Here is a 14,976-nt window from a genome sequence, read left to right on the forward strand (position 1 = left end):
ATGCAAACGAAATGTGACACTGTTCCGCAAAGTTATGGCTACTACACCACACCACCTCCTCCTCCTACTCCTTCTACTCCAACATGATACTAACGCCTCTCCACCCCCTTGAAAGCGATGTACTAACTCTCTCCATGCTATTCTTTCATTTCGTTTTGTTTCTTTTTTTTACTGCTCAGCTTTCCCTCTACATACACACACACACACACACTTTGTACGGGTTTTCATTCTTTCGGTTACTGGGGTTCGGCAGTCCCGCCGCTTGGGATTCTTTCGATTCTTTACCACCGCTCGCTTTTATGTTGCCTTCGCATCGAGCAAGGAAGGTCGTACGCAGCATAAAATCAACCACCAGCGGCAGCCCTTGCTTTCCTGCTCTCCTCCTTCCCTGCTGGAACGGATCGTTCCAGTAGGATTCCGTTTCATGCGTATTTATGTTCTTACCGACCCATCGGCCCATAAGAACCACCGACCGACCAACGCATTTACGGCAGTGTGTGCCAAAAAAAAAAACCTCCATAAAATGCTGATGAAATGTTTTAAGATTACAGTAACTTAGTTTGCAATACAGGCGGTCCCCGAGATACACGGTACCTCTTATACGCGGATTCGATGATACGTGGCTTTCCAAATTTGACAGTTCTTTGAGCAAATTGTACTGATTTGACACATCCATTGTAAAATACCAAATAATTTCCATATTGGTCGAATGTGAAATACCATTTAAATAGGTTTAAAACTGTTCCATTCATTAGAAACATATCAAATAATTAATTTAGTGGCTAAAACCACCCCTTACTTGCAAAATTACACGCAAATTTGTGATATTTTGACTGAAAATTACGAGATTCGACTTACGCGGTATTTTTTGGCCGTTTTTGGTCCCCATTAACCGTGTATCTAGGGGACCGCCTGTATCTTCTATTTTTGAAGTACTGGTAAGACCCTTACTTGTTCAGGTACTAGAAGGAAATTACGTGAAATTAATATTTTAAGCAGTTCCAAAATGCATTCCAAATCTTACCAATAATGTAGTTTCTTATGCGTCCTTCATCATGCGAACGAAACCAGAATAAAGTAACAGTGTCGCTGTTTCTCTTTCACGCACTGTATACGCGGGCTGTCATGCCGGCCGAACCGACACGACGAACGCGTGCATGTGTTGCTTCTGAGGCGCGCGCGATGCGTCTAGCTCGGTTCCAGGTCGGCCAACGCAAAGCATTCCGCATTTGTTGCTCGTTGCGTACGGACGGAAAGTTGCTTGCGCGTCGGGATTTTAAGGACACGCGTTCGTCGTTCGTTTCACGTGGCTGTCTCGCGAGGAGAGAGCGAAACCCACCACAAACGAACGTTACGCGCCCGATCGTCGGGCAAAGTGAAATTGTGGCAAAGGGAAAGAATAATTAAAAAAAAACAGTGCCAGGCAGAAACAGTGCGAATGTGAATGTTGATAAAACGTAACTGTGCAAGGGAATAAATACTACTTCCAACGGCTTTTCATCCTTGAAATTCGAGAAAGTGGAGATTTAAAAACAACTAAATGGCACATAATTACCTGTGATACTTGTGGCGTAAATGTGCACTCGTGTGTAAACAGAAATAAAGTGGAATAAAGTGTGGTGGCTGTGTGCGCGAGAAAATATAGTGTCCTTTGCGAGAGTCCTTTCAGTGCGGAATTATTGAAATTGGCATTGCATTACGTGTATGTGTGTGTTTTTTTGTTGAGATTTTTGTCCATTTCTTAACAAAGCCCAATCTACAAGCATGTTGCGCTTCGGAGCACTACGGTATAAGCGATTGAATAATGCCAGCGGTGCGTGCGGCGACGAGCCGGAGAGTGAAAGCAGCAGCCCGGCCAAGGGAAAGCTCGTCGGAAAATCTGTACACCATTCCGCAACGACAACACCGACGACAACGCCAACGAGACACCAGCAGCAACAGCAGCGACTGCACAATCAGCTGAATGGAACCGCAATGAAAAATGTAAGAAGCTTTTCTTAGACCTTCGCTTTCCTTTTCCCTTTCCACCGCCCCCCTCGCGCATTGTTATTTCTAGCAGAATTCACCTTTTATTTCATTGCTCCCAGGACACCTCCTCAGGCCGGTGCCGCCGCACCGTGTTTATTCTGTCCTTCTAACACTAAAGTGTGTTGTTGGTTTCAGATTTTTTTTTTTTGAATTGCTCCGTAATACACACTTGAGGTGCAGTGCGGACCCAAGCCAAGAGGCAGCTTCTTCGCATGCTTTGGACATGGTACAAGATTAACATCATCTGAAGCTCTCCCGGAGAAGCGTGTGCGGCACACCGTGTGTTGTAAATTAAAAATTCATAATTATACGCCAAGCATACCACTTGCCTTACCACCACACACTTACCTCAGCCAAAGGAATACGTTGTTGGGTGGAAGTTGGTTCAAAAAGGGACGATATGGTGCTTTCATCACCACCGCCAGCTGCTAACGCTCTTAATACTAAGGCATAAAGTGGTACCACAGAAAGGAAAGCGTCTTCTAAAAAGAAGTTTTTTTCTTCCACCACAGGACGAAGGTGTAATTGAATTTTTGGGGCCAAAATCGGCCCAAATAATTAATGCGAATAGAGAAACTTTTCTTTCGATTGAGCCAACAGACACTCACAGTTGCAAATGGTGCAAATTGCTGCTGCTGACTATCCATCCGCACTTTTCGCCCTGCAATGCACTCAGCAACTTTTGTCCGATGATGGATGAATTCCAATCACTCTCGACACTCTCCACCGTCATCGCTCGTCCTTCGTTCCCAATTTTGGAGGAAAGTTTTCCCAATCGATCGATAGAAGCTGTTGTTTGTCTGTCCTTTCTAATCAAATGCCTTTGCTCTTCGAAACTCGCCAAAATGCAGTACTTTGTATCGATTGAAGCATTTTGTTTCTGCGCTTGTTATGGTGTAAAAGGATTATGCCAACTGTGCGCTCCCCGCCGACTGCGCCACCAACCAAAGATCATTTGTCTGAGTCAAGACGGAGGGAGGCAGGTTGCCCATCGACTCGTCCAAAAGGGATTTTCATTTACCCATTTCGCGCTGGCACAACAGAGAGGCAAACAAGCCAAATATAGGCGTCGTGAAGCCACCCCGTGAAACCAGATTGCCAGTCATTAAAAATGAGCATCATCATTTTTGGATGGCTTCCCATTTTCCCATGCTGCTTGCTTTTCCATCTTCAACCCCGCGTCAAGCCCACAGAAGGATCTGCCGCTCTGAGGGAGAGGACAACGAGAGATTCGTTTGATGTTTATTTATTCTACGAATTGGTTACTCAGCCCGCCGTTCCCTGAAAAGAAGATGCTTCGTCCTCGTCCTCTGACACCCTTTTTCCCCTCCCTCCGTTCTATCGCCACTAGATGTGATTTATCATTTTTTGAAGGGAATCGGTTTTGCTTCTTCCTCGTTTGTTTGCTAAGAAATGGCTTTTGTGATGAGCTTCCCGAGAAAAAAGGGAAACTCAGCTCAGGGAAAGCAAAAGTGTCAAATCATCGTACCGATTTGCGGAAGAAAGGATGAAACGATAGATAGAGCTGAGGTTGGTTTGGGGTTTGGGAGGTACAACATCGATTCATTGATTTCACCCCCTCCGTCTTCCGTCCTCAGAGGGTCGTGTGTCCGAATGGGAATTTAATTCGATGCGTCCAATAAAACTCAATCCCCCCGCTCAAGAGCCGATCATAAACGATGCCAAAAAGCCAACGTCTGGGCAGGTTAATTGAATCAATTTCAATCGATCAAGAATCGTGTGCGTTTCTCGGTGCGCTGTGTGTGCGTGTCTGCGCGCCAAGACAGCGCCACCTCACGCGGGTTAAGCAATAAACTCGATGTGGATAAAATCACGCATCAATAAACAAATTTGTACGCCAGATGAATTGGAATGAAGGTCCATCGGTGGTTGGGCGGTGCGGTGCGGTGCAAAAGGACCATCGCATGTTGCTGGCTGGCTGGCTGGCTGTACATACTGCCACGTAGCCGTTTCCCTTGACATTCCTTGACGTTGGCGTTCTTGGAAGCCTTCCGGGAGAAATGAATGTCTCGCTGTCGCTATGGCCACTGCCCGACTGCCCGACCCTGTACTCTCCCGCCTGCCAGAGCCTTCCAGTCTTCCAGTCACCACACGGTGCGGTGCGTGTTTTGGTGTGACAATATTTTTCTAATTTAATTTAATGGAAAAATTTAACGCTTCACCATGCCATGACTCCTTCTCCTTACATGCACCACGCGTACACACGGGAAGGAAATTGACTTTCACACAGACACACACACATGGTGTGCACATGGTGTTGTGGTCGTTCTTCTTGTCATTTTTCGAAATAGACGCACAAGCAAAGGGGCAAAGCAGTCGATGGAAGTCGGAGCAGGGACTTATGCTCGGTCTGTACATTACGTAAAGCTTTACATACACCGTACACACCACCGCCCGAAGAAGTCCCAGGTGAAGGGTTCGACATCTTATGCTAGACTTACGGGACGACGACGACGACGACGACGACAGCGACGCTCCTAGGCAACGTAATAGAAGAAGCTCAATTTACATGGTACAACCATGTACATAGCCCTTCTACACCTTGGTTACGGAAAGCTGATGAAGTCTTCCATTTTCGTCGCCTCTTAACGTTAGCTGACGTGTGGTACAGCGGTTGCCCCTTTGGATGTGTCCTAAACCTGTGCCCACAAAAATGTCCAGTGTCCACACAATAGCGCGCCCAGGACGGAACGGTGTAACAATGGAAAAGTCACAATTTCTTCCCATCCTTTGCCACCTCTGGGAAAAAGCGTTTCGATGTCGCTTCGTGTAAATGCCTAATCCGCTGGACAGTCGCTCGCTCTTCCTCCAGAGCAGCGCACAGCAAGGTGGAATAAAAATGTCCGCCCAATGGTACGTCGATTAGCGTAACGAATTCTTTACGTATAATTTATGGCCTATACAGCGCATTGTCGTAAAAACTCGAAGTCCCCCCCTGCTTCAAATCAGCTCAACAACCGCCGTTCTTTCCGTTCGATCGGGTTTTCGATTTCAATTTTAAAGCTATTGTCATTTTCCGACACACAGGCGATTGGGAGGACGGGATGCGCAGGTTTTGGGACTTTGATTTTATGACCGGACCCGGCGAAACAGGTACATAGTGAGGCTATAGGAGCTAATAGTGTGGGGGGAAGGGGAGAAAGCAAAATGAAGGAAAGTGTAATGGTGAAATAATCCATAAAATTTAACGATCGTCCTTTTTCCCAAATTCGATGAGGTGTCCTTTTTAGAGGCTTTAGAGTGGATCTCCATCGTCGTGGAATCCTGGAGGGAAGGATGGTACGGCTGGAATTAAACTCAGAATCGGGAGTTCCCAATTCGGGGATGCCAATTTCTTTTCGATGCCCAATTTTGATTCGAAAGGGATTTACAAAGCCTCATCGCAGGAAAAGAATGCTTAGTCAGCTCGCTAAGGTTAGGGTAGAGCATAAAAGCTAGGAATAGGTCCCAAGCACAGGCCTTCCCGCAACAGGCCCCTGGGTGTGTTAACAGTCATCCCACAGGACGCTATCATCGCTAACCCATCTGTAAAATCAAACAGTCCCAATCCACCGTACGACCACGCTCAACACACCTACCTTCGCACTATCAAATTGTTCTGTGGTATCTGTGTTTGACTCATACCCCTATTGAACCGTAACTCAGATAAGCGCGTTGATGCGCTTCGTATGCGTTCGACGGCCAACACAGCACAGTGCCTGGTGCAGTCTTGGGTGTGCGACTAGGCGTGCGTGTGTGTGATGTCTGACAAATTGTTCTATTGGTTACGTCGTAGGTGACAGTTTACGACTTCGCATAATTAAAATTCTTAGATAACATTCACCATCACTCCGACACTCCGCGCTATCTACGGCATGGCCTTCGTTTGGGATGTTGTGAGAAGGATCGAAGGAACAAGTTGATTAGATCTTTGTGAGGGATGTGGGATGAGCAACGAAGGGCTACGACAAGAGGGAAGGAACGTCCACCACCGCTACCCTTCGGTCGATCCATCCCTTCCGTTAAGGACACATCGCATCATCAAACGACGTTTCATGCGTTTTCTAGCCGGGATATATTTTACGACCCTGCCCGAAAACTTCAAATGGAATCCGAAAACGGACAAACCTCACGCGCCAGTATCTGGCTCGATTGCGGTTGTCACCTCGGGGTTGGGATTTTTTTTTCCTGCACCTCCTCCTACTATTCCCTATCGTTGGCTTGTTTTACCACGGAGTGATAATGTTTTTTGGGAGCTAATTTATAGCTCAACTTGTCCGTTGACACTTTCTTTTTACACACCAATATGGGCAGCTCCTCCGTCCTCAATCAATCCTACCAAAGCGCTGCGCGACTTATCGTAGACTTTTAGTAGACATTTTTTCTAGGTCCGTTTTGGAAGTGGTGCATCTTCTGAACGCACTACCCGCTGCACATGCTTTTAAAACCGCCCCGTGGAATGGCTTAAAGGCGCGAGCGAGCGGGCGAGCATTTCCGATGACATCGCAGGGGTGTCGAAAAGAAATTGTTTATCTTCACGATGCAATAAATTATTCGATTTGGTTTAAGAGGCCAATCTAGCGGAGCGCGCGAGCCCGGCATGCTCCACATTCTCCACAGAACGACACGCCACAGAGACACGGCTACGCGTCTCTGCCGCCGCCCCGACGACTCAGTCGTGGCGTTTGTTCTGCGCGATTAGAAACCGGGGCGAGGCGTATGAATTTATGGTGAAGGAATTAAGATAACCACTTAACATCTTACACACTTGGCTTGGCAAGACATTGGAAGATGTTTCTTGGAAGCAAAAAAGAAGGAAGAAACCAACCAACCATATTCTGATCTCGTGGCATCTTGATGGGCATCGCTCGTTTTTTTTTAATTGACTGCCAGGGCGGCCAGTCGAATGCCAGCAAGATGCGATAAAGCAAAAACATGCTGCAGCGGCCAGTGCAGCCCTGAGAGAGAGAGAGAGTCAGTGCCAATCGAGCGCATTTAAATTGGAACAAATGTTTTAACGCGCACCCCACCGACCAATCCATGCGTGTGTTGTGTGTGGATGAAATATTACGATCGTTTTCTTAAAAAGCGCATACTCGCGGCCTCGCTGGTTCGAAACCAATCTTCTCATTGAAGTACGGGCGTGATCGTGAACTATTTTTAAAACAGTTCAATCGACAATCGAAGACAAAAAAACACTTCCACAGTTAAGCGGGAAACGAGGTTAGCTTCAGATTCCTTTCGACCCCCCCCCCCCCCCTCCACCGACCTAGTGCCACTCAAAGACGTTTGACAGCTTTTCGGTGTTGTTTTTTGTGTGTCTGTAACATCTTCGACGCCCTCTCGAGTCGTGTGATCATCAAAGGGAAGCAGTGTTCACCCCCACCACGCATCATACGAATGTAAACAGAGCCGACGATCGGCTAGTAGCTGAAAACCAATCTACCGAAAGCAGGAAGCACATTACAATCTTGTCCGATTAGTCTCCCCAGCCCACTTCTGGAGGCGATTGGAACGAACGATAAACAAATAATGCAATCGCCGCATGCATGGCACACTTGAATCAATGTGCATCGCGCGCCCTCGCACCTTCGGTAACCCTTGGTAACACATACAGAGTGGCAACCCCGAGAATTGGCATATTTCCACGCTCGGGGAGTGCTGGCGAAACCGTACTAATTCACCACCATGGTAGTGACCGGGATTCGAACGAGAATGTAATTTGAAGTCTATTTCTCTGGGGAACCGCCCAATTCCGGGACGTGAAATCACATCGCCACGTGGCAGTCGTACAGCCGGGAGAGATGCTCGCCATCAAATATGCACGATGCGGGTGGTGCTCGTAGTGCCCCGTTTGCCAACGCATATTGGATACAATTTGTCTCTTGCGTCTTTGCGTCGGTGGGCATCCGCAACACTCTGACGGACTCTCCCCGAAGCCTTAAAACCGACCGAGAGTTGATGATGGTGCGGTGACTTGACGAAAAATCTGTCCATGGCGTACGCCAAATTAAACCCAGCCTACCAGCTACTACTGCTGACGGAAAAATGCTGACGCTCTGGCGCTGTTGCTGACGTACAGTCACTCACAAGCCTGTCAGCACAAGCCTGTCGTTCCTCTCGGGAAAAACGGCCACTTTCCCCGATGATGACGACTATGCTCGCTGGAGGAGGATGGGAGGAAGGAAACAACAAGGAAACACTGCCACCACGCCCCTCGCCAGCCGAGCGAAAAAACAACAAATGCAAAACAGAAATAAAAATACCAGCGTGCTAGTGCGCAGAAACCGGGATGGCAGAGGGAGGAAATGTTTTGAAAACAGTACTTAATTGTATTAGCCATTCGATTAACTCGTGGCCAAACATACCGCACTTCCCGACCGACCGACAGACCGACCAGACCGACCCAACCATGATGCATTTAATTTAAGAATAACATTTTATCCGGGGTCATTATTAGCTGCTTACTTCCCTCTGTTGCTGCTGCTGCTGGTGGTTGCCTGCCGTGTTTGAATGTTATTTTGGTGAAATATCCCCTTTTCCATTGTCTCGAACCCGACCACAGTATGTACCTGGAGCGACGGGCTCGTTTAGGGAACAGAGCAAGGGCAGAGCGGATGATGGGATACGATTTGAAAATCGTTCAAATAACGACGAAGCAACGCGAGACGATCTAGAGTGCCTGCCCGTTTCTAGGGGGACCTCACTTGAGAAGGGTTCCAGCAGCAGCAGCAGCATTTCCATTAGTGCAGCAGCTCTAGGACCACAGCTGTGCCTCGCGGAACAATGAAGAGCCCACTTGAAAGATTCGCAGTAGGCGACGACCGGCGGAAGCAAACGATCTGCCAAGGGACCGTGGAGGGAAAAAGGACCATTCTTCTTCAATTATCGTACGCATGTTGGAATCGATTCGATACGATACGAATTTCGGGACGAATTTCTCTCCATGCTGTGCCCTCCATTTGGCAAAAGGACGTTGAATGAATGTTGTGAATTTGATACGATTCGGAGGGGGGTTTGTGGTTCGATTTTCTCTTTTGATGCCACGGCCGCAGCCCCGGTAATACAATGCGCGCGCGAATGTCTCCCATCCACACCTTCCGCTAGGACCGTTTTCTATCCTCTTTTTTTTGTTGTTTGGTTCAATTGTTAAAGACGTTTCCTCCTTCGCGCGGGTGCGCTTCTCAATTTTCCAACCCGTCAGAAGTATCGTCCGGAATATTGTTATTTATTTACCGCGTCCACCACACGCACGCACGCACACAGCTGGGCCCCTACCCATTTTAGTTGAACAAACAGCCGGGCCTACCGCGAACAAGACGCCACACCGTCATCAAATATCGTTCGATATGCATTTCACGTACCAGCGACAACGGCGACAAACAACGTCGGGGACGAGGAATTTCTCTCTTCCCTCACTTGTGGCTGTGGTTCTTTTCCCCCTTTGGTGCACATTCATACTTTCACATGCCGAAGAATGCTGCCGATCGTGGTTGATTGTCTTGAGTGTTGTTTTTTCCCCCTTCGTGCTCCTTTTCCTGCTTACTCGGTTCTTATGCTCATGTTCAAATCATGCTACGACCGACGGCACATCCCCAGCAATCCAATGTACGCCCCTCAGAATGTCCCGTTTCTTCTAGCCTAGATGCTTCCCTTCAGCTACCCCTTATGCGTTTGCTGCTGTAATACACAAACGCTCGCCTTTGTGCGAGTGTCTTTCGTCTGCAAATGATTCAATTTCGGAGGACACACTTCAAAAATTAGATCCGGTTTCGAAAAGTGCCCGGAAAAAGTAAGCAAACAACAATAAATTCAGTGCGCCATGGGTCGAGCATCGTAGCCTTCGCAGGGTAAATGCATCCGGCAACAGAACACGATGAGGATGTTTCCTTTTTTTCTTCTCCCTCCCTCCGATTCCTCTAGAATTGCGAAAACATTGCCTTTCCAATGGTTTCCAGCTATATTGACGCCCTTTTCCCTATTCCCTCGATCGGAGCGGAGAGGCATTGCCCTTCTTTGGAAGATGTTGTGACAGTTTCAGTAAAGACAAGATCCCTTTCAAGTCAAAAGATTTGTCAATCAGAACACCCTTTTTCCAGTCTTTGGGGTGGTTCCGTTCTTTTGCCTTTTATCTTATCCTCCAATACATCTAATAGTGTGTTGATCAGTTTGACAAACATTCCCAAAAATCGCCCAAACATCACTCCAAAGTTGCTAATCCTGCAAAACTCCGATTTTACCTTTTCTCACCAGGTTAACACAACGACATCGGACCAGAAACGACCTCGTAGCAATTTCATGCTCATCGTTGGCGGCCTGTCGGGAAAGTCTGCCCTGCCCGAGTCCGTTCCGGCCAAATCGCCTTCTGCACACGTTACCGTCCAGCCTTCGTCGCCTTCGTCCAACTTTAAGCTGCTGAGCGGAAAGTTCGCGATCGACAGCAAGCGAAAGATCAACTGCAAAACGCGAATCTACAAGTGCATCAAGCGCATCCTGAAACGCAACTCCATTCATGCCAGCCCGCAGTCGTGCAAGGACCACCAGCAGCACCACCACCACCCGAGAAGTCATCGAATGCCGGCCGCACTCCGTTCGCCGAATGCTGCCGACTATCGCGAGATCAAGACACTGCTAGAGAAGCAGCACCGTGATCTTGAGTACGATGTCAACCTGGCCAAGTGCGTCGAAAAGCCTGCCTTTGTAAGTAGATCACGACACGATCACGAGTAGCTCTCACTGGAAGATCTTGTTGGAACTAATTTGTGATCTTCTTCCCCTTCCTTCCTTCAGATCAAAAAGATCGCCATCAACATGCTGCAGTCCGCTGTCTCGAACGAGAAGGAAGACAGTACGCTCGTGCTACACCGGGAACAGACAGCGACCGTTACCGGCACAATCCAGAGCGATCTTGAGCAGGAGCGGGAGTATCGCCGGCTGCTGGATGAATGCTGGTACCACGAAAACCTGCCCCGAAGCCTGTCCCTGCAGCTGCTGGCGGACAAACTGCCCGGCAGCTTCCTGGTGCGCAAAAGCACAACCCAGCCCGACTGTTACGCGTTATCGCTGCGCGTCCCGCCAGGATCGGGACCGCGGATTGCACACTACCTCATCGTACGCACGCCCACGGAAGGATACAAGATCAAAGGCTTCCAGAAGGAGTTCAGCTCGCTCCGTGCCCTGATTGTGCATCATTCAGTGATGCCGGAAGCGCTGCCCGTGCCGCTTGCCGTACCGCGGCCGGTCAACCTGGTGGTAAAGACCAAGTTTGACGACGACTACGAAACCGTGTTCGATCTGGCCAAGGTGGTGCAGCATCATTAGCTGCCAAAGGGAGCCGCATCGGTGCGCCGATGGGTGGAGGCAGCAGCAGCAGCATTTACCAAAACCATTCTGTTAGGTTTAGTTCAGTCACTTTTCAATGCGCTATTTTTGTTATCCCTTTTTCCTCCTCCCATTTACTGCGTAAGTCTATAATTATGAGATGAGAAATAAATTATTCTATAAAAGTTACAACATTAAACCGCGGCCTACGTTTCTCCGGGGCGGGTCAACGTCGAAAAGGCGCACGCATAGATTCTTAATTGCAGGTTATGAATCCGAAAACCGTACGGATGGAACCTATGGATAGAAAGGTCACTGAAGACTGTTCTTCGTTCTTCGCTCCGTGAGCCTCATTATGGACCTTGAAGGAAGGACAGGGGCCCGGAACCGTGCCCACGCACTCACAAAGCTGCGCCACCGCCGCCGCCGCCGCCGCCGTGGTTGTCTGGTGCCGCCTTCTTTAAATGCTTTTTCCTATCCGATCGATCCGTTGTTATCAGGGCCGCTCATTCTCCCGCTCATCGTCGCCACCTTCACCCATGCATGCAGAGCAATAAAAATCAACACAAACCATGTCATTATGGGTTGCGATGCGACCCTCTCCACCAGCCCGCTCGATTATTTCCTATCCTAATCATCCACTCGGCTGGCAAAATAGGGCCAACCTTCTGGCCCAGTTTCCGGTGCGGAGGACGCAGCAGGTAGCAGGATGAGCACTGCGATGCGTCCTGCGATCAGCCGAAACACTGCACGTTGGATGTAATTGGCCGTGGCAACACGCGCAGCCAGCCGGCGTTTGGTTTTGTGTTGAAATTTGTCGATAGATAGATTATGTGGGTTGGCTTTTATTTCGTTGCCTTAGGGGACACCATGTTGTGGTCCGGCGAACATTACAAGCAAGATGTAATAATGATGCAACGGGATGACTGCCAATGACCACGAAAGGCCACGCGATTGATGGGGGAGTTTTTGGGATGAACTCGTACGGGCACCATCACGGGACTCATTTACTCCGTCGAGATAGTAATTAATTCCTTTTTTTCAACAATTCCGAGTAAATGCTAAAACCGGAAACATAGAAACAACATCCCGGGGAGAGCAGCGAGATGCATTCACACGCATCCGGCGTGGAGTGAAGTGGATGTGATCAAACTTTAATTAGTAACCACTCTGTGTCGAGTGGTTGATTGTTGCTGCACTTTCCGGCATACCACTTGAACCCGAAAAAGCCACCACGAACCGTACATTTGTAAAACCACGAGAAAATCATGGATTTCACACATAAATTCTTTGGCTCGCTCGCCACAGTCAATTGCGGGGTTCCGGGCCCTGGGAGTGTAAAGGTTCCTAGGCCTGTGTGTGGAGAAGAAGAGGAGGAAAGAGTTTCATATTTCAGGGTCGCGCGGGTCGAGCCTTCTAAAACGGAAACTATACGTACTGCGGGAAGAGTAGAACAACAATAACAAAAAAACATACACAGAAAGAAACATTTGTACCGCAAGAAACACCAAATGAGCATACAGTTTAGAAACGGGCGGGAAAAAAAGATAACCCACAGAATGGAAGAAGCAGACCCCGAGAAGAAAAAAACATCTGCATATTGTCGTAAATTAAATCAATGCGGCGTAACTAGCACGACTAGCAGCCGCTTGTCCACTGGATCCCATCTCTTTCTCGAGATGCTGGTTCCCACCATGCCGGTTCGGTCGCCTGTAACCTTCGATGCGATGTGGCGCAGTACGCAGTTAATAGGTTAATGTTTTCCCTTGAAGAGCGCATATGTGAACGGGTCCTTCTCGACCGCCTCATCGGGCCGAAACCGTGTCAAACAAAAAGCAGATGTTGGAGAAAAAATGCTGAAGCAGAGAGCGATCATAGCGAGATCGTATTGTAACACACACGGATTGTCACACGGAGTTAGTCCTGCAATGCAGCCTTCGTGTAGGAAGGACACTCCTGTCGTCTGCCTATGACTCCCGCATGTCCGTCCGTAATCGTGATTCCTAGAAACGTCCCACCGTATGTTTGGCAGACCTCATTAGGAACGGGAATATGATCTTAATTTGAATAACAAACTTTGCGCTTCTCTTCTTTACGCAATTACGCAGACCATGCCGTGCCAATAGTTTCTTTTCTTTGTGTGCCCAGTAACGAACAATGGATTTACTGACAAAAATGATTTTTCCTTCATCTTGCAAAGCTGTCACAATGTGATGAAGACATCATTATCATCCCTACACTGCTACCCAAAAAAAAAGAGGGGACCAATACCTCACTGGGGAAATGCACACCCGTATGCGGAGAGAAGGCACAGGCAGATAAACCTTCGAACAACATCGTCGTGGAAAGAAAGCATATACATCACAAGATAACATCATTTGGTGATGGCAAGGAAAAACTTTGCCACGAAACGACGCGTCAACAATATTATACGGGGTAGCGCGCCGCGTTCGCCCGGTCCCGGTGGGGATTTTGGAAATGAATTCTGCGCTCTGTCGCACGTCGGTTCGTTCCTGGGTTCGTTGTGTGCTATTTGGGAAGGAAAAACGGGAAAAATAATTGACTGTCACTTCATTAAACGCCCGCTTGTCAATTTCGAGGTGTCCGTCGTCGTCGTCGTCATCATCGCCGTCGTTCGAAGCGAAAGGAAGATTTGTGGCGAGCTTATTGGGACAGGAGATTGTTTCATGTGTGAGAAACATGCCATATTTGCCGTTAAGGTGTTGCTTATTCTTGTGTTCCCCGCTGTCTGTCTTTCTTTGAGTAACAATTTCATCCCTGGCACTACGCGAGGGAGGTATTGAAAGTGTATGAGCAGCAGGAAGCAAAGTCCTTCACCCATCAATGGTCGTAAAGTGGCTTATGATGAAGAAACAGTTCTTACACGCTGCTGAACTGCACTCGTACGCACACCACCTCCGTGTGTCTGTTTGCTCCCCATGAGGTCTACCCAAACAACAGTCGACAGACGGAGCGATGGCAAGCATCCCTTGCCGTACCGGCCATGTATTCCTAACACAATCGAACCGAAGAAAGCTTTGTGTTGCTTAATAGACTTTTAAAACATCTTTCATTCGAATTGAATGCAACCCGTAACGCAGGGAATAACACGCTGCACGCTGAAGGATCACTTCGGAGCGTATTTTCTATTGTGCTGGTGGTGGAAGCCCGTATTTTTTCTCCCATTTTACAAAAGCCATCCTAAACTGAAATGAACGAGAAATGGAGTGGATCGAGTATGAAAACAACACAAAACAGATCTCTAAAGGACCCCGGGATTGGGAAGGATCGCATCGAAACTGGGGTATTATGCATGGCCGGGGCCAGAAGGTCTGCAGCCGAAACCGTAGGGTCTGTCTGCTCATTTTTCATTTCACATTTCTTAGATTCTATAGATTCGGGATTCGGGTCGCATATATCACAAACCAGCAGCGGACGGCGAACAATAACGGTCATGAGAGAAAACATCCTTAGGCGAACGGTGTGTGCCTGTATGCTCATTTTGGGAAGTTTTCCTTCGTGTATCCTCTATAGAAACCTATTATTGAACACTTAATCGAACAATTTTATACGATTTTTTTTATTATTATTCTACGTACATCCACAAAAGGAAGATTCCTTCTCGGG

General features: G+C 48.1%; 1 protein-coding gene across 1 annotated transcript; it reads left to right on the forward strand.

Annotated features, from left to right (window-relative positions):
* The first annotated feature begins 1,205 nt into the window (after positions 1–1,205).
* LOC120952195 (uncharacterized) lies at positions 1,206–11,548 on the forward strand. Its single transcript, XM_040371393.2, has 3 exons — positions 1,206–1,983; positions 10,282–10,728; positions 10,819–11,548. The coding sequence occupies exons 1-3, from the start codon at positions 1,765–1,767 to the stop codon at positions 11,347–11,349; spliced, it is 1,197 nt and encodes a 398-aa protein (XP_040227327.2). The 5' UTR covers positions 1,206–1,764; the 3' UTR covers positions 11,350–11,548.
* The last annotated feature ends 3,428 nt before the right edge of the window (positions 11,549–14,976 follow it).

Source organism: Anopheles coluzzii, chromosome 2 (genome assembly GCF_943734685.1).
Source record: "Anopheles coluzzii chromosome 2, AcolN3, whole genome shotgun sequence".
Taxonomy (NCBI): domain Eukaryota; kingdom Metazoa; phylum Arthropoda; class Insecta; order Diptera; family Culicidae; genus Anopheles; species Anopheles coluzzii.